At 46.3% G+C, this 20,028-nt stretch overlaps 1 protein-coding gene across 4 annotated transcripts in view; it reads left to right on the top strand.

Moving 5' to 3' along the window:
- Nucleotides 1-20,028, top strand: part of WASF1 (WASP family member 1) — a 999,902-nt gene that overhangs the window by 700,604 nt on the left and 279,270 nt on the right. For all 4 annotated transcript variants that reach the window (XM_069607752.1, XM_069607754.1, XM_069607753.1 and 1 more), the window contains one exon: nucleotides 16,831-16,984. In XM_069607752.1, coding sequence (XP_069463853.1) covers nucleotides 16,831-16,984 — 154 coding nt within the window. The remainder of the gene's footprint in view (nucleotides 1-16,830; nucleotides 16,985-20,028) is intronic.

Here is a 20,028-nt window from a genome sequence, read left to right as displayed (position 1 = left end):
GCAGCGGTTTCCGGGTCTAAGTCCTCTATGATAGTCCAACTCTTTCCATGCTGATCCATTAAACAAGTGTGACGAGCTTGATGCTATAAAACACAGACTCTGCTGATACAATTTAAACCAAACTTAATGTTAAACGTTTTTCTGGTTATCAGGGTTATCTCCCATCCTGATGGTAGTCGTCATTTGATCTGTAGTCCTTATTTGTATAAATGTTCTTGGCCCTGGTATGAGACTCCTATACAGAGCGTACAGTTTACGTCACTCCTGTGCTCTGACTCAATATCCCATCATGCATTTTGTCAGCCAATTCTTTCCCAATTTACTCCAGTGGACAATGTGTTAGCCCTGTAACATTCACCCATGCAGTTTGCCTGGCTTTAAATATTCCCTTGCCAAGGTGCACACGGCCTCTTACCCTAAATCCTGTTGTTTTCCTTGGCTTCTGCGGATCCCAACTCAGTGTTGCTGCTTAGTTCCCTCCTTCCCTATGGGGTTGGGTCTGTGTCCTCCGGCCCTTCCTGTCAGCAGATTATTGGCAGAGTCCTCCTGGATCCACACTCTCATCACTCTGTAGATTGGGGAAGACTTTCCTGGTGTTTGCTCGGCCAGTGTGGTGCAATATTCTCCTTTGATTCCATAATCATTAGACCTCTGCATCTTTTCAGTGTTGCTCCAAGTGGTAGATGCATTCTCCTAATCCTTTTTGGTGCTGACAATTTCAGTTCCTGACATCCTGTGAGCCCTCGTTGTGCTCTCTGCCTTGGATCTTCTCTTGCCACTGATAACTATGGTCAGATAACTCATTTTGTTGCCCTCAATGTAGCTTGGTCTCTGATCTTGCTGTCTGCAGCTTCCTGATACCCGATGATCCACCCCTTGCATATCTAGAGGTCACATTACCTGACTGCATGTACAAAGGCTTCCGCAAGCTGATCCATCGGCATACCCTAGATTTATCACAAAAGCATACAACTATTTTCCAAATGTGTCTGCAGTTACCAGACTGTTTTTCTATCCAATCTGTTATTTAGTCCGCACCTTTCACCCTTTTGCCATCCTCATTCTTTCATACACCCTTTTTCTTTTTTTTCACTCTTTTTCTCTCATGTTTTTGTACAACCTTCTCCCTAGGCTACACTTACCCCAGAAGGGCAGCTTCCCACTGCATTCCTTTTCACTGCTCAATGATCACCCTCTTCTCCTCACAGCCGTAGGTGACTCTCCCCATGTGGCCTAGCATTTTCTCTTTCCCCATAATGTGGACCTGGCTGCATATTTGTAGAAAACATCCCTCCCTATTTTGTTCTTTCTCTTCCACCATGTTTTATGATGGCTGCATTCCTGGGCTCCTTTAATGCTCACACAAGCAGCAACAGGGGCCCAGGTCTATGCTCTTTTCTAATCTCCACCCCCAGACTCATGGCAGGAGACATCTGTACCATTCCACAGGCAGTTTAGATTTTGAACTCTCATCTCACTGCAACCTTACGCTGAAGTAAGACATATTCTGCACACTGCCCTCCAAAATCTGTTTCTTTTAAATGGGTGTATGTGGTGCATGAACACATGCCAATGGTTGGACTGTGGAAATGGGCAGAGCCTCTACATTGGGCCCCAATGAACCTTATTTGGGTCAATTATCAATTCTGCCCTAGGTTATTGTATTGAATTTGAAGTGTCTTGGGTGCTAGTAAGAATTTGGGCAGGACTCTGGTAAGGCTCGGAACACCAGCAGGTACAAAAGGTGGGCCTCCTTACAAGTTGCAGACCAAAGTAAGAAGATACAAGCAGGAGAGATAGGCAGGCACATCCTCTCAGGTTGGGCTCCATGCTGCTGTCCCCTAACTGCCACTGGTGGAACACCAAGGTCCTTGCCAGCTCCACATTCCATTCGCTCCCACACCATTCCATAAGCTATTATTGCACACACACAGATAAGATGCAGATCCCTACAGAATGAAAACAACTGAGATCATTAAATTCATAAATTGCAATTTCTGGACTACTGCACAGTAGATTCCCCAACTTCACTCTACATGCTATACATGGGCATGGGGGGGAGGGTGAATGTGGCCCCCGATGCACTACTTCACACCAAGAATGATAAAGGGAGGAAAAATGATGACCCCTCATGAACAGACAAAAGTCAGTCTTGTCACCCTTGCCCCTGTGCACCTAGCATCGGACGGTGAGCACCCGTATGGCAGCTTCAACATATCATGATGAGCCTTGGCCAACAACTGAGAACATCATCTTTCTGCTAAAGTCTGCAATTGTTGGAACCCGTTACACAATTCACAGCAATGAGCACATCGCTCACACCTGAAAAGGTCTGCACCCCCGAAAACACAAACCTAATGAAGAGGTGGTGGGAAAACAGAGAAAGCAGCAGCACTATTGTCCGGAGCAAGTTATGTGGGGTTTTGAGCGCAGTGCGAAGAAAGAAGGGTGCACCTGTTCGCCCACACTCTTATAACCCGTGGCCCTTACACATGAATGACCAGCCCTACAAAACAGGACTTCCAGCGCTGCCTGGCAGTTTTTACCGATGGTGTCTTGATGCCACATGGTACCTCTTAACGCATTAGCTCCCCAGAGGCCCTCTACTGTGCCTCCCAGTACCGGCATCACAGGCATCGCGGTCAATGAGAGGGGCAACACAATTTCTTTAAGGAAGACATTCTGATACATTTATTTGACAAAAAGGAAACATTTAATACATTCATGACTTCCGAAAGCCCACTATACTTTGTTGATTGAAAACAAGTTACATCATTAAATTAATAAATTCTACAACCTGGTCTCCTCGTGAAACAACGAAACCACTAGTCCAATTCCCCCTGCACCTGTGCAGCTAACGGATCTGCACCATGTTCCTGATTATTTCTATACGGTCATGCCAAATTTGTGCATTTCTGAGGTCACTGATGCAGCAGCTTCAAGATTCCTAGGATCGGCCCACAACTGGGAGCCAAATCTCTCTGCCAACTTACCCATTTTTCTTCAGTCCAGTGCACTATTCTCAGCAATGTGTTAAGCACACAGCCAGAGTGCCCCGGGCCTAACAGTCAGAGGCACACCCCGTCTGCCTACCAATTTCACCCGGTGGGATATGGCCCCATAATTCACTGCAAAACTAAACATCATTCCATGTAATTATGGCCATCTACATTTAAGACAGTACTTACCGTTCTTGTGAGAAAGCACTGCCTCACAATTGTTCTTTGCCAGGAATTCCTCCAAAAGTGCCAGTGACACATGCCATTTGGACTTGGGTCATTTTGTACTTCCCTTTTAAATGCCTGCGGCCACAGCAAACTGTGTCTTTTTGTTGTGCCCAGGCCACTAATCGTACTCAAAATGTCCTCCACTTGCGATAGCATTATAAACCCTGCAGCCGCTTTGATTCCAGCAACATCTACCTCTCAATCCCAGCCTGCGGGTCCTGAATTAGCACCTTACTGATCCCGTGAAGGGCTGTCCGCCCCCTCTGCGACCTTACAAAGCACTGCCTACTAAGGTAAAAGATATGAACATGTTGAGCCACCCTGTGCACCAGGGATAGCCATCGACACTGCTCATACCGTACACCAATCTCCCCTTATGGAATCCTGGTGAACAAGCTACACTTTTTACGTCATTCCGCATTCAGCATCCTTGCCCCTTATTCCTTTGCCTACCACTGACACCTGCCCTAACCACATGAGATGGCAAAGGCATGTCATCATGTCACTCGGCACCGGATCATCCCTCTTAAAGGGGTAGTTCACTCAAAAATGTTATTCTTTTAAAAGATGGGCCATGATAAAAAATATATATACATTTTTTTTTAAAGTTCCTATGTAACATTTTCGTCAAATGAGACTTGGGGTTTGGGGGGGGGGGGGCTCGTAAAAAAAACTGCATGAAACAAAATACTGAATTCGGCAGTGAAAAAGAACAGACTCTAAATGTCGAAGAAGTAACCTGGGGTTGCGGGGGTGTCCCCTGCTCCACTTCTTTGACATTAAGGGAATTCGGGGATAGAGGAGGTGTCCCCTGCTTCCATAACAAGGACAACCGGGACGAAGAAAGATTTTTAAAATAAAAAAAAAACAGACCTTCCGGTGGAACTTGCATCGCAGGGACAGAGCCCTGACTGCGCAGAGGTAAGTAAGGAGTAAGAGGTATGTTTTGAAGGGTAGGGGTTTAGGGGATAGCGAACAGGAGTCATTTTTGTGATTATTTCTATACAGTCATGTCGAATTTCTGTTTTTCGAATTTGACATTTTCTTATACAAAATAATCACGTACATCCTAAAGTGTGTACTATGGGGGAATCAATTTTGTGAAATTATTGAGGCCTCCCTTTGCTCTTGCAGCAATAATCGAGCAAAAGCCCCCTGCTGAGAGCTTTTGCTTATTACTGCCAGAGAGCAGAGAATGCTGGCATGCTACAGCCTGTCAGCGTTGTATTCATTATTGCAGTTAATTTCTTTTTAGGTTTCCATGGCTTAAAAAGAAAGTACCAGCAAGTACTAATCTTCCTTCATTCGCCACATCGGCTGGCAGTGGAATATTCATAATTGCCGTGAATTTTGTTTGTTTCCAGAGCCCTGAAAACTTTAAAATGAAAGTACCAGCAATTACTAATATTCTGCCGTGGCGGAATATTAATAATTACAGTTACTTTCTTTTTAGGTTTCAGGGCTCTTCCGTTGCGGGGGAGCCCTGGAAACTTAAAAAGAAAGTCACAGCAATTATGAACACTACAACGCCCACAGATGGCGGGCCGCGGAATATTAATAATTGCAGTTTCTTTCTTTTTAATTTTCCAGGGTTCCCATGTGCCGGGGGAGCCCTGGAAACCTAAACATTTCCGCACGTCTCCCTCGTCACAGTACTGATCTTATGGCTCCCTTGTGAGTGTCACTGGGGATCTTCTTCGTCACAGTACTGGGAAAGGGATCTTAGCTTAGGTAATTCCTACTCTTCCTCATCCCAGTAGTTTCTAGGGGGACAGCAGGGTGACAATAACTAATGATTCTATTAGAGAAAGGTGTGAGGGGTCAAAAGTGAGAGCCGGACAAAAGGTTGTCATGTTTTCACAAGAAGATATATATATATATATATATATATATATATATATATATATATATATATATATATATATATATATATATTAAAGGGTTGGGAAAATGCCTCTCTGACGCTCTGCTAAAGAGGATTTTGCCTATAAACCAAAAATGTCAGGATGCCAATAACAGAAAATACATCATTGTGTCCAAAAACGTCCTATCCTGACCCTCACACTATGAACAAATAACAATGTGTAAGGAAAATATCTTCAACTGGCCAAAAAGTGTTCACAATCGAAATCAGTATGATTCCAACAAAATGATCTCCATGGCGGGAGCCTTTGGTTCCAGAGGGTGTATCCCTTCCCCTAGAGTCTTAAACGTATGAAGAATAGTCACTTTTGTAAACAGTTCCTTGGTATCTTTTTTAGGAAACCAAGTATTTATCAGTCTTTCTTTAATGGAACCTTCTCCTCTTTGTGGATAGAAATTTCTTTCTTTAACATCCAGCTTTCCAGGGTGCAACAAATAAACGACAATCTTTCCTTTAACATTACTTGGGGCTTGCAAATTGCCTGGTTTACTCCCCTGCCAGGTTTCTTTATGCAACGCCAATTGCCCGGTGTACTTGCCTGCCAGGTCTTCACTTCTGAGTTTCACTTGCCTGGTATACCTCCCTGTCAGGACTTTTATAACAATGCTTGCTGTCTTGTATGTCATGATTTATATATAACTGTGACACTACTTTTGTGGTGTACGTTCTCTCATGCTCCTGTATGAGATGGTACATTGGGAGTATCAGATGCAAACTCAAATTGAGAATTCTTCAACATTTTAGAGCCATCAAGAACTCTGACCCTGCGTGCCCCATGGCCAAACATTTTAAACAGGAACATGAGAATGATTTTAATCTGTTAACATTCTTTGCAGTGGCAAATGTGCCCATTCACCCGAGGGGTGGAGACCGCGTCTTGAAACTAAGAAAACTTGAAACAAGATTCATTTTGGACTTTGATACAAAGTATCCAAAGGGCCACAACGTTGATGAGGAATTGTATACATTTTTGGGGACTTAACTTCCCCCCTTTTGCATTCCTCTCCATTTCGGTTCTGCTTTTCCTCTGTTTGTTATCTTGTTCCTCCATGACTATGTCCATTTGTGACTTTCACTGTGCGTTTCTGTATGCGTTTCTCTAGTTTTGGGTATGATTATTTTATTTCTTATCCTTTTTATATTTTCCTTTCCGCTTATGATCTGGCTGTGTACTTTTGCAATCTGTGGGGAGTGGTATTTATATACTTTTTATCCTCATGTTGGGGTTTAAGGCCTCAGCCTGCGGTCGCTCTTCTCTGATTTTTGGCGGTTGGTCCTGCTTGGTTCATCTAACGTTCTTTATACCTGTCTAATGGAACCTGACCTTGGTTTTTATATTGTTATGTGCTTACTTTAATGCCATTGCAGCATTTGTTTGCTAGGACTGTTCCAGCTGCTCTTGCACTTTAATAGGGCCCTGTTATTATGAGGCCTTAAAGACATACTGTTGTCTTGCTGTTAACTATGCACTTTACTTGTGGAACATTACCTGTATTTTATGTAACGCATCGTTTTTTCCCTTATTCCATTAGGAGAGCAGTGACCACCCTTTATATTAGTAGCCATGGCTGGATTTTATAGTATAAGGTGTGCTCCAGTTTTATCACTACTATTGGGGTTTACTCCATCTACTTTTACAAACTTTCCTGCAATTAAGTGTGTAGATCTAAGTATTTCTACATATAGGACTCATTATTTTCGACACGTCCTATGCTCAGGTGTGGCTGTTTTTAATTTTGACTCCATACTTTGAGTCATTATTAGATTACCCCCAATGGTGGTGATTTCATCTCCGTTCCTGCACTAGCACTTTAGCCCTTTGCACTATTTTATACTCTTTGCAATTACCATATCTGTTGTTTCATCTGGATTTGGTTGTTAGTGTTTGCCTTTTCCTCGTGTGCACCTCATGTGGTTCTTTGATTGCTACATATAGCTTTGTTGATTTTAACATTCTATATTTGCTATACTTCCATACAGCCTTTTTCAAAATGTGGAACACATTCTCTTGTTTTACTGTGTGCATGTCTATTTGAAATTCGGGGATTATTTTGCCATATTCCGTTCTATACTTGCTTTTACTAATGACAGTGTCTATTGATATGTGTATATACAGTATCCTGATATGTTTGTTGACTTCAACACTATACGGATTTATTTATTTCTTTTTTTCCATATTGTTATACGTATGTAGCAGTACATGTGCACTATGCGCTCAGTCTGTGTCTTTGCCCCATGTTTCACTTTTGCTTAGGCTCTATTCCAGCTTCCTTTGCACATTCATGCACCCGACCCTATTCCATCATGGCTGCCAGCGTTTCCATCCACTGCCATGGCTCTTACAGAGTTGACTGACAGAGTAGTAGGACTGCTTGCACTGTTTATATTTATACCAGTCTACCCTTTCTCCCCTCACGTGATCAAGTGCTCAGTGTAGCGCGAAACGTGTTGTGTTGCAGGTCATGCACCACAGCTTCCTGCCCCTTTGTCTTCATGTTGCTGCTCGTTGTGCTGAATATCTTTTTGTACAACTTTTTTTTAACATTAGAACATCGTATTTACTACATGGTGTTTCCATTGTTTTTGTCCGCTACTTTGGAGCTTGCTACCAGCTTTGGTTCCGCGGGAGTGCAGTTCGCCTTCTCCTCCTTTTTTGGATATATATACATATCCAAAAAAGGAGAAGGCGAACTGCACTCCCGCGGGGAGTATATATATTTGAGGCTTGTGGAATCTGCTTAGATTATCCGACATCTAGTGGAAGCTGCAGAGTTTTACAGTTTGTTTTTTGAAACTCGAAAATGGGCGTCGACACAGGGCGTGCCAGTAATACTATCCCTAGTGTGACATCCACTGTACCCATGATCCCTTACGCATGTAGGACCCTCGGATTGTTTTTTTCCACCATACTTGACGGAAGCATTCCGCGGAGTTCCCTGGCTTTCAGTCATATTTTGCTAAAAATCAATAATTATTCCCCGTTTCTTCCACTCCCACGTCGAATCATCGATGCCGGCCCGGAGAAGAAACAACCGTCGATAGCTCCACGATGGACTTTGGGCCTAGGAAGGCCTCTGGCCTCGGCCCTGCAAGTAGAAGTAGGGAGAGTGGGGGTGGTAACATACTCTACACTCGTATATATCTTCCTACACACACTAGCCCGCTGCCACAGGGTGCGTATGGAGGGTACCCCTTTCAAATTCTGCCCCAAGTGCAACCGCAAGTATCCTTGGGTTGACAAACACGCCACCTGTAACCTCTGCTTGCCGAGGGACCACCACGAGGCGAACTGCAGAGCGTGTAGCCGGTTCAAGGCTAAGACACTTAGCGACCGCTCGACCAAACGTTGGGCCCACCACACCAGGCAACGAGAGGCCATGGAAGCAGAGGGCACCTTCAGTGACGGCAGCAACGTCGTACTTTCGGACAGCGAGGACAACGAGGTGTCGAAAGATGCCTCAGCGCAAGTCTTCGACCTCGGAAGGCTGTCCGGCAGGGCAGTTATGGGGAACACACCCGGTGACACGAGCGCTACCCACACCACTTCTACACGTAAACACTCAAAGTCCAACGGAGACTCGACACGCGTGTCGAGTTCCCGGAAAGAGGCACGCAAAGAGCGGTCCACCGATTCGGTGTCCTCTGGGCGTTCTCGGTCAAGATCGCAGCACGACACCAGGCAACCGTCCACAGTTGCCAAAGGTGCCTCACTCACCAAAGCCATGGAGGTACGCTCATCAGAAGACAAATCCGACCTCCACCCCCAGCCCACACACCAGAAGTTGGCTCCGGCAGCCCATTCGGCGTCTGCCTCCGAGTCCCGACATGCACAGGCGTCAGAAAGCTCAGAGAAGGTGAAAACACCAGGGAAACACTCTTCTACTCATGGGGAAGGAGGTAAACAGCAGAAGAAGCCATCTCTCTCTTCTTCTGCACCACAAACACTTGAGGACAGCCAAATGTCTTCAGATAAGCAAAAATCCAAGACCTCTGTCCCTGCCCTTAGTCCAAACTGGTTCCTCCTACTCCTCACGATATGGGAATAGAAGGGGAACCCTCTCATGGAATTGTCATTCCCAGCTCCAGAAAATGGAGCAGCGACGATACAGACAGGGTAATGACGAGAATGTCTTCCCTGGCTGGCTTCTACTCCAAGAACCCAAAACACTTCCTCACCTATACCCCTGACGGTGCTACTCCCTCAGGATCTAGGGACCCACAGTCCCCTGGTAAGAAACTTCGGTTTGAGACTCCAACACAAGATCTGTCTTCAGGCCCTTTTTACATCCAGCCTTAAACCCAGTATAGTGAGGATCCACTACAGGATGAGGATCCAGACTTGGTAACGTTGGACAACCAAACTGGGGGGGACTATTATGGGGACGGCGAGGACCAAGATGAGGAGGAAGATGACCCAGAATTCTACAGAATACACTCCCCTGTAAGCAAAGAACCACAAGTTACCGACTTTCCAGTCGACAACCAGCCCATCCTAAATGAGGTATTGACTAGAGGGGCAGAGCACTTCCGCATAGGCACAGGAGGAGAGGGACTTTGCTGAGGAACTAGTGGGAGAAAAGAAACCCATTGCCCAAGCCATTCCAATTCTCAAGTCCATCCAACGGAGAATTGACCCTTCCCTTCTCACTCCTAACCTCACCAGGGCAGTAAACCCCAGAGTCGAGAAATTGTTCAGGGCAGCCCAAACGGACCCACTTTACATAAGGGGCAACTGAAGCCAGGCTCCCTGGTAGTTACTAATACCCGGAAGACGGCGGGAACGCCTCTATCATCATCTGAGGCTCCCCGCGACAAGGAGAGCAATAAAATCTACGGGTTGGGAAGGAAGGTGGCCTCCACTTCCGCTTACCAGGCAAGGATTGCCAACTCCACCACTCTGCTGGCTAGTTACAACTGACAACAGTGGGAGCAAGTAGTTGCCCTCATCGACTCCGCACCGGAACCCTTAAAGGGCCAGTGGGCCCAGGTTGCGTCGGAGGGGAGAGCCGTGTCCAGTTGCATTCTTAAGGAAACCTTTGATGCCGCAGATAACGCCGGCAGGCTAATAGCAGAGAGCACTGTCATTAAGAGGCATGCTTGGTTAAGACAGTCCGGGTTTAAACCCGAGACACAAGCATCCCTAATCGACATGCCGGTGGAGCCTAATCTACTGTTTGGCAAAGCGGTAGAGGACGCATTAAAAAATGCCAAAGAAGAGAAATCCCTGGGACAGTTGTCCAACAAGCCCCCTAATCAAAGAGGCAATAGTAATGTTCGTCACCCACGCAGCCAAAATTCACAAAGAGGCTCCAACTATTCACAGGGGCAGGGTACTTTATGGGGTAACAACCAGCAGTCTACCCAGAGTTACAGCAGAGGAAACAAGAGGGGCCGTGGTAAGGGTAGAGACAGCCCCAGCAGAGGCGGCACGCCTCCTGCAAAACAGTGACGCCGCGTTCAGGGTCCCTTTTCATGCATCCCCAGTAGGGGGGCGCATTACCAACTTCACCCAAGCTTGGGAAGGGATCACATCAGACAGATGGGGGCTGTCCACAGTGTCTGCAGGATACTGCATAGAATTACTTGAGCGTCCCCAAAACCACCCTCCACGTCAAAAGATACATTCCTCAGACCACCAGAAGATCTTCCTCGAGGCGATAGTCAATCTTCTAGCAAAGGACGCGATAGAACTCGTCCCGGGCAACCAGGTAAACAAGGGTATTTATTCAATTTACTTCCTTGTGCCAAAAAAAGATCTGACAATGTGCCCAGTATTAGACTTACACCCTGCAAACAAGTATGTCAAGCCCCAAAAGTTTTGCATGACTACTCTCCAAGAGGTAATCCCCCTCCTAAAAAAAGGGGGATTACATGGCAACATTGGACATGAAAGATGCCTATTTTCATATTTCCATGTTCCCAGCGCACAGAAGATTCTTGCGCTTCAAGGTGGACAGTCAGCACTACCAGTTCAAGGTGATGCCCTTCGGTATAGCCTCGGCTCCAAGGGTATTCACCAAGGTACTACTAGCACACCTACACAGGGAGGCAATCCCTGTGTACCCTTACCTGGACTGGCTCATCACGTGGGAGACCCCATTAATTTGCAGATAAAACATTCAAAGAACGATCAACCTCCTCTTCGAATTGGGTTTCTCCATAAACGAGAAAAAATCAAGCATGGTGCCAAACACCTCCAAAAAGTTCCGAAGAGCTGTCCTAAACACTCAAGAGGGGTTGGCCTTTCCATCAGAGGAAAGAATTCGGAATCTACTACTGCAAATTCCTCTATACCAGCCTGGTACCCATATAAGGGTGCGCAAAGCGATGCGTTTGCTAGGCATGATGGCGTCATGTATTTACCTGGTCCCCCACGCGCGCCTGCGCATACGACCCATGCAAGAATGGTTGGCGAAACAGTGGTCTCACGCAAGTGGTCAATGGGACGATCTAGTGGTCGTTTCGCCAACACTTGTACAAAGTATTCACTGGTGGACAAAGGAGAACCTGTCAAAGGGGAAACCCTTTTACGATCCAGAGGTACAGGCTGTAGTCACTACAGATGCATCCCTGTCAGGGTGGGGAGCACACCTCCTTCACCACAGAGCTCAGGGTCTCTGGTCTCATACAGTGGCCAAGAATCATATCAATCTGCTAGAGCTTCTGGCAGTATTCAGAGCGCTTCAAGCGTTCGAGCCTCGCCTGTTGAACCTGTCAGTGCAGATCCTGACAGACAGCACAACAGCAATGTTTTACCTAAACAAACAGGGAGGGACTTGTTCGCCAAATCTGTCCAAGCCTGCCCAGAAAATCTGGAAATGGGCACTCAGACGTAACATTTACCTGTCATCTCAACACGTTCCAGGCTATCTCAATTCGCTAGCGGACGCTTTGAGCAGAGATCCCCTCCCAAGAGAACACGAATGGTGTCTACTCAGAGAAGTCGTAGAAGACATCTTCTCACAGTGGGGTTTCCCCACTACAGACCTATTTGCCACAAGTGAAAACAGGCAATGCCCAGGATTTGCATCCAGGTTCCCCCAGCCAGACTCCAAGGGGAACGCCCTGTGGATGAACTGGTCAGGGATGTTTGCCTACGCTTTTCCACCAACCCCTCTCATGCGGAAGGTAGTCAACAAGATGCACAGGGAATCGATAACGCTCATCCTAGTTGCTCCGATGTGGGCGAGGCAACCGTGGTTCCCACACCTACGCAGACTAGCAGTGTGCAAACCCATCAGACTCCTGTGCTGGTACAACCTTCTGTCCCAGCACCAAGGTCAAACAGTGCATCCTCAACCCGGCTCAATGAACCTGGCAGCATGGCTCCTGAAGTCATAGAGTTTGGACATCTCAACTTACCTCAGAGATGTATGGACATCCTAAAGGAATCTAGGAAACCTAACACGAGGCACTGTTACTTTGAAAAATGGAAAAGATTTGTTATCTGGTGCCAGACTAAGCAAATCAACCCAGTTGATTGCACTCCTTCCAATATTGTCACTTACATGCTCCACCTGCTGGATGCAGGCCTGGTATTTAACTCACTGAAGGTTCATCTGGCAGCGCTGTCAGCCTACACCACTTCCCACAACAAGGTTTCGTGGTAGAAAGTACCAGTGGTTAAAGCCTTCATGGAAGGGGTAAAGAGACTCCACCCTCCAATTTCAAACCCACCACCTGGTTGGGACCTTAATGTGGTGCTTGCTAAGCTCATGGGCCCACCATTTGAACCCATGCATAAAGCCAGTCTCAAACACCTGACCTATAAAACTGCCTTCTTAGTAGCCATTACACCCATAAGAAAGGTCAGTGAAATTCAGGCTCTGTCAGTGCAGGATCCTTTCTTTACTGTTCATAAGTTTATTTCTAAATTCCACGTTAACCAGTCCATCGGGCTTCCGGCCTTCTTTCAAGAACCCAGAAGCTCTGCTGAGGTAAAACTACACACTCTAGATGTGCGAAGAGCGGTCCTCTACTATGTAGACAAGACCAGGCCGCTAAAGAAAACAGACCAACTGTTTGTCTCTGTAGCTACAGGCAGAGAGGGAGATGCGTCTCTAAGGGTGCCATCTCGAAATGGATAGTCAATTGTATCGAGCTATGTTACTCCCTTTCTGAAAGAACTCTGCCTTTTACCCCAAGAGCCCACGCCACTAGAGGCACTGGGGCCACTCTGGCTGTCATTGCAAATGTACCCCTCAACACCATTTGCAAAGCAGCTACTTGGAGCTCTATTTACACTTTTACTCAGCACTACTGCATTGACACTCATTCCAAGACAGATACTGAAGTGGGACAAGCGGTTCTAAGAGATTTATTTGCTCATGACCCTTCTCACATCCCACCTCCTTCTTCTAACACTGCTCGCTAATCTATGCACAGCATGTGATCTAAGCAGATTCCACAAGCCTCAGAAGGGATACATTACTCACCGTAATCGTATTTCTAATGCTTGTATCTGCTTAGATTCACATGCGTCCGCCCTTCCTCCCCTCTGAGAGAAGGCGCATGGATGCTTGTAGTCTTATCTTTCTGTCTATTTGCTTGGATAATCTGTACTCACGCTACTCCTCATGCTACCTCATGTCAGAAAAAATACAATCTGAGGGTCCAACATGCGTGAGGGATCATGGGTACATTGGACGTCACACTAGGGATAATATTACTGAAATTAATAAACAAACTGTAATACTCTGCAGCTTCCATTAGATGTCGGCCTATGCACAGCATGTGAATCTAAGCAGATACAAGCATCAGAAATACGATTACAGTGAGTAATGTATCCCATATATATATATTCGTTTCTCTTCTGGACGGAGCCCTTTACCTCTGCACCCCAGCACTCTCCATCACGCTGGACCTCCATCTGATGTTGTGCATTGCTGGGTGTAAGGCTGGCGATTACTGGGACATTTTTCTTATGTTGTCGTGCAACCCTCATTTCGGGCTGTAAATACTTTTGTAACATAATGCGTGCCTTTCATGGGACTCCGCGCACTACCTTCTTTGGGTTTCCATCTGCTGCTGTTTTTTACTTGGTGCCTCATTGCTTACAGACCTACCAAGATGGGTGCACCTCGCTGTAATTTTGGAATTTGTTACCTTACCTTGGGCCAGCCCCTGCCCCCCTCTCCCATTGGTTACCTTGGCACTTTAAGCCAATTGCTTACCACCTAAGGCCCACAACGAAGGCCCCTGTCTGCTCCCTGTCCACTACAGTAATGCTGCCTGCCAGTTGTATTTAACCCCCCTGTTGTATGCATGTGATGCTTGTATGCCTGCCTGTTGCATTTAGCCCCCCATGTTGTGTGCATGTGATGCTTGTAAGCCTGCCTTTTGTATTTAACCCCCCTGTTGTATGCATGTGATGCTTGTATGCTTGCCTGTTGTATTTGCCCCTCCCCTGTATGCATGTGATGCTTCTATGCCTGCCTGTTGTATTTCGCCCCCGTGTTGTATGCTTTCCGCCCTATAACACTGTATTTTGCCTGCGTGCCTCTTCTCTTTCATCACACTCACCGCCTCTCATTCTTCTTTTCCTCTACCTATCCTTTCCCCTCTCCCCCTCCCATTACTTTTTTCTATGCACTTACTCTATCAGTAGTTTCGTCTGACCTAGTACGATAGTAGCAAGTTTGTTTCCTCCTGCTCCCGCATTGTTTCTTCTTCCTCCCCCTCAGCACTACCTGAAATGTCGTCAGGCCTAGTACGATAGTTAATCTCACGTTCTTAATGTCTCAAGGCCTGTAAGATTGTCATTGTATTTTCCCTTGCTCCCTCCCTTGCCCTGAAGTGCTTTGAAACACGTGTGTATAGGCGCTTATATATATTTCATTTGTCTGGAGTCTTTGGTTTACCCAGACTTGCCTGGGACCACAACTTCGCAGATATACTTTACTCGTCTGGTGTCTTTGGCTGACCAGGACTTCTCATGTGCTTTATTCTCTGTGTCTCTTTGTTTTCCACGACTTTTCATATACTTAATTTGCCTGGGGTCTTTGTTTACCAGGGCTTTCCATGTACTTCACTTGTCTGGTATCTTGCTTGACCAGTATTTTCTCATATGATTTTCTGTATCATAAATATTGCAGGTATGGCCCTCGGTTGATATATATACACATGGTAAGGTTTCTTAAAATGTGGCCCCACATTTCCATTTGAAACATTCACAGTTCATTGGGGTTTGCCTTTTTGCATTTTTGTATTCAAATAAGCCTTTCGTCGTATTCACAAAGTTACATGTTCAAATTGCTGTTGGCACGGTTGTTGGTACACCGAGGGGGTCCCCATTGGCTCCGGGTAGACTCACTGGCTTGCCACGTCTCCCTTCGGGTTCGTGATTCTGAATTGATCTGCTGTCACCTGCTTTTCATTCTGGAGGCTGTAGACGTTCTTCCGGTCTCCTTCACGGCTCAGCGATTGTACGTCTGCTTCCCTTCGGGATCCGAAATGGAGAACGCCAGCTTTCAGACTCGCTGAGTGTCCAGGGCTTACCTTGCAGCTGCCAGCGCATTAATCTTTGACTCCGAGTCTCTCCCGTGGCAGCCCCTTCTGCGTGAGCTCTTGAACAGGAGCGGTCTTGTTTACTGTCTCTACCTCCCCGAATAGTGCACTTGCCAAGTTTAAATGTCCCGCACACACGTGCTGTAGAAAAACCACTAGACTGCTCATTATGATTCAAGTTCTTGGTACATGGTTCAAATTCATGCATCCTCCTTGTCTCAGTACTTGGAGAATTCAGGGAGTTGGAGATCCTAGATTTTGTTAAACACATGACATTGGAATAGTTCTGTTTACTGGTTTTACAATAAGGAAACTTAGAAGAAAAATGTGTTGTGTGAGCAGTGTGAGTTGGTGTCATGGTTGTGTTTTTGGCCATAAAAATATGAAGAAGTGGGTTAACTTCTCCCATCAGTGGGAGCATGCATCTGACAGAATACCATGAGGGTCTGGGGTATAACGGGGTCTTCCTCATGGGAAAGTGGTAGATACTGGATCTCACCCAGTGAAGTCATGACATCTCCCTGGTAGCTGTCTCGTCCCATGTAACCACCCACAGGGACCGGATCAGGTAGCAGCTGCCTTCCCCATGCCACATGGGAGGAGGTCACCGCCGGGGGAATCCGGGATGTCTCCACTGGATTTATCACAAGGAGTTGATGATCTTAGCGTTGTAAGAAGAGGGTCTGGGGTTAGGCGATTGGTGAGGAACTGTGTTTTCTTGGGGTGGTAGTCCCTAATCCCATAAGGGGCTTCCTCTCCCATGTGACCACCCCCGCATGTACCACCCCCAGGGCTACTGTTGTACTGTGGACACACCACCTTGACCCCATGGGAAAGGTCTCCCCCCCACCCCCAAAGGCAGAAGGGACGGTATCCACAGATTCGTCACTATATCCACAGTGCAGACTTTATGCAAAAAACATTTTGAACCCAGAACAGCCCTGCATTTTAATCTGCTCTTTTGAATCGTTGCTCTAAAAAATCCAGCACACCTTCATTTGGGAACATGGCTAATAGGGGAAAGTGTTGATTTTTCCAGCTAGAATTCATGCAGGTGGGAAGTTTCTTTCAATATTGTTATACATTATACGCCATATTTTCTAAACAAAAATAGTGCGAAATTAACTAAGCTAGATGATGTGCAAAAATTAATTTTTATCTCTCCTTTTCCAGTTTCTTTGCAGGATATAACCATGAGGAAAGCTTTTCGGAGCTCCACAATCCAGGATCAGCAACTGTTCCATCGTAAGACTCTGCCCATTCCTTTACATGAGACTTACGAACTCTGCGAACAACCACCACCTCTCAATATACTCAGTCCATACAGGTTAGTAGCAAAAGTGCATGTCTGATCATAAAAGCTGAGATGATTTGAAGTTAGAATGAACCTCCCTGTTCCTGAAGGCAAATAACCAGGTTTAATTAGGCTGGTTTGTGGAACAGCCATATATATACTATTTCTGAGGCTTGTGGCTATGCTTAGATCACATACTATGCATAGGCTGACATCTAGTGGTAGCCGCAGAGTATTACATTATTTGTTTTCGAAGCTCAAAAAGGGTTGTTGACAGGCGTGCCTAGTGTTACGTCCCCTGTACCCATGGTCCTTCAGATTGTTTTTTTCTGCCATCATAGTCAGACGCAAGTTGCGGAGTTCCTTCTTCTAGCTAACTCCTTTAATTGTAGAAGTTTAAATATAGACTTCTGTCTTTCCTTTTTGATGGCCTTACCACTGCAGGATCTTCTGCAATGGCTTTCAAGGACAGATTCTTTGACGACGACTACTTCAACCGTCTCGACGAACTTTGACTGAGGCCTATCTAGGCCCCGACGGGCCTCGGCACTTCACAGTAGGGAGAGTGGGGGGGAGGTCATAACCTCTTTTATTAGAGAATGTCTATTTCCCTATTCTTCCTTTTTCATCGCTGAGCTGCCATATTTCCATACTATGGCAAACACACCATTTAAATGTTACCTTTCCTATAACAGGAAGTTTCCGTGGAAGGACTCACACAGGGTGTGTAAACTCTGCCTCTCCAGGCACCGTTCCGAAAAGCATTGCAAGTTCTGAAAACCTTTACGGCCTAAAACACTAAAGGACCGGAAGACTATGCGCTGGGCCCATCACACCATGCAGGCCAAGGCCACCGTGGAAGTGGAGGGAGCCTGCAGCGATGGCAGCGCTGGCGTCCTAAGTGACGCAAAGGGCAATCAGGACCTGACGGTTTCCCACATGTGAGCCCCCAACTCCAACAGACAGGCCGGCGGTTCTGCTACAGAGACAACAACCGGCAGCTCAAGCACCCACACCGCATGTCACACAAACACCATCCCCCATGGCCGACAGTCGACTACATAGTCGACCGATAAGCTACACGCAGAGTCGAAGGGAAGGTCCGAAAAGTACCTGTTCTGTGGGCCATCACATTCGCCACATGACAAGCCCCCAAAACAAACGCCGAAGTCTTTCTGATACCGCAAGAAAAATTGACAAATCCTCGGTTACCGGCGAACGTGCGTCGAAAAACACTTTGACGCTCCTTTCCAATAATTCCAAGATATGAGAACTCATAAAAAAACATGGACCAGACACTCTCCTCAAGTCCAAAACGTCAAAGCACACTCAATCTTCCACTTCCCTACCCTCTAAATCCCCTATTTCAAAGGTTAAGGAACACTCTGCCCTAGTGACACCTCTACATCAGAGGCTTAATCTACCCCTGTTCCCACAGGTTTTCCAAGCTCCACCCAATGGACCCCTGAACAATTTGATAGAGTAATGAGGAGAATGTCAAGCTTTGTTGATTTTCTTGATCAACCCCTGATCAACTGTCCAGCCTAAAAGGTCCCCTCTCAAGGGGAGTTGGCAACAAATCAGCCTGCCGCCAAAAGACTCATCTGGACACTGCCCAGCCTAGTACCTCACAAAACATACCTGACAACCTTTACTACATTGACACTACAGGCTCGCAGGACCCTGGGTCAATGGCAGACCAAGGGTATCTAGATGAAACAGACCAATATTATGATGACGATGTCTACATCATACAATCGCCGGACCATCATGACCAAACTGTGGCTGACTCCCCTGTGGATAATCAGCTGCAGTATAATGAGCTCCTCTTAAAAGCTGCCGAACATTTTAAAATTGATACCCAAGAGGCACAAGTCGACAAGGACTTTGTAGAAGACATCCATGGGGATAAGAGGTCTGCAGCTCAGTTTATACCTCTCCTGCAGTCCATCCAGATGCGTATTCAGTCTTCATTACTTACTTTGAACCTTACGAGGGCAGTTAACCCCCATATTGAAAAGATGTTCAGACCAGCCACCTCCAACCCACTGTACATCAAGGGTCAATTACAGCTTGACTCTCTCATTGTAACTACCATAAGAAAGAGAGCGGGCACGTCCTTGGCCTCTGCTGAAGCCCTCCTGACAAGGAGAACAAAAATATATATACACTGGGCGTGAAAGTAGCTTCCTCGTCTGCATACCAAGTAGGGATAGCTAATAATACCACGCTCTTGGCACGTTATAATTGCCGCAAATGGGACGAGATCTCACAACAAATTGACTCTGTCCAAGAGGCCCTTAACACAAAGCTTTTAAAAACAGTGGCTGAGGGTAAGCAGGTGGTAAATTACATCCTCAAGAATAATCTGGATGCAGTGGATAATGCAGGCCATATAGTAGCTGAGGGTACCCTCATTAAGCACCATGCATGGCTGCGACAATCCGGCTTTAAACTATAAGCCCAGGCCACTCTGCTAAATATGATGATTTGAACCAATACGCCTTATTTGTGAAAGCAGTCGAGGATGCACTGAAAAGTGCTAAAGAGGAGTGTGACACACTCGTCCATTGGACAGCTCACAAATAAACCTTTTGTGAAAGAGGCGCATTTAATACACAGCATTTTCCGAAGACAAAATTCCCAGTGGCCCTGTAACTATAATCAGGGCGGACAAACTTCTTCTAAGGGTTCCTGGCAAGGGCAGTCCTCAAGCAACATTTTCAAAGGGGGCACAGAAGGTTCAGGAGTAGAGGCAGATCCTCCTCCACCAGAGTATCCATCCCACCAAAGCAATAACCACCTGCTCCTGGTCCCCTGCCATGCTTCTCCAGTAGGAGGTTGCATTTGTCATTTTACCCACGCATGGGAGGGAGATCACGTCAGACAAGTGGGTACTTTCCACCGTAGCGGCAGGCTATTGTACAGAACTCAGACAGACACCACCCAACCACCCGCCAAAACAAAGACTGACAACGCAGGAGGAACAGCACATTCTGCTGAAAGAGGACTCCATAGAAATCGTCCCAGCAAACCAGGTAAACAATGGTATCTACTCAATGTAATTCCTTGTGCCA

The sequence above is a fragment of the Ambystoma mexicanum genome, chromosome 4q, assembly GCF_040938575.1.
Source record: "Ambystoma mexicanum isolate Mex_15411 chromosome 4q, UKY_AmexF1_1, whole genome shotgun sequence".
In the NCBI taxonomy this organism is placed as follows: domain Eukaryota; kingdom Metazoa; phylum Chordata; class Amphibia; order Caudata; family Ambystomatidae; genus Ambystoma; species Ambystoma mexicanum.
Note: the sequence above shows the minus strand (reverse complement) of the source record. Positions and strands in the feature narration are given on the sequence as shown.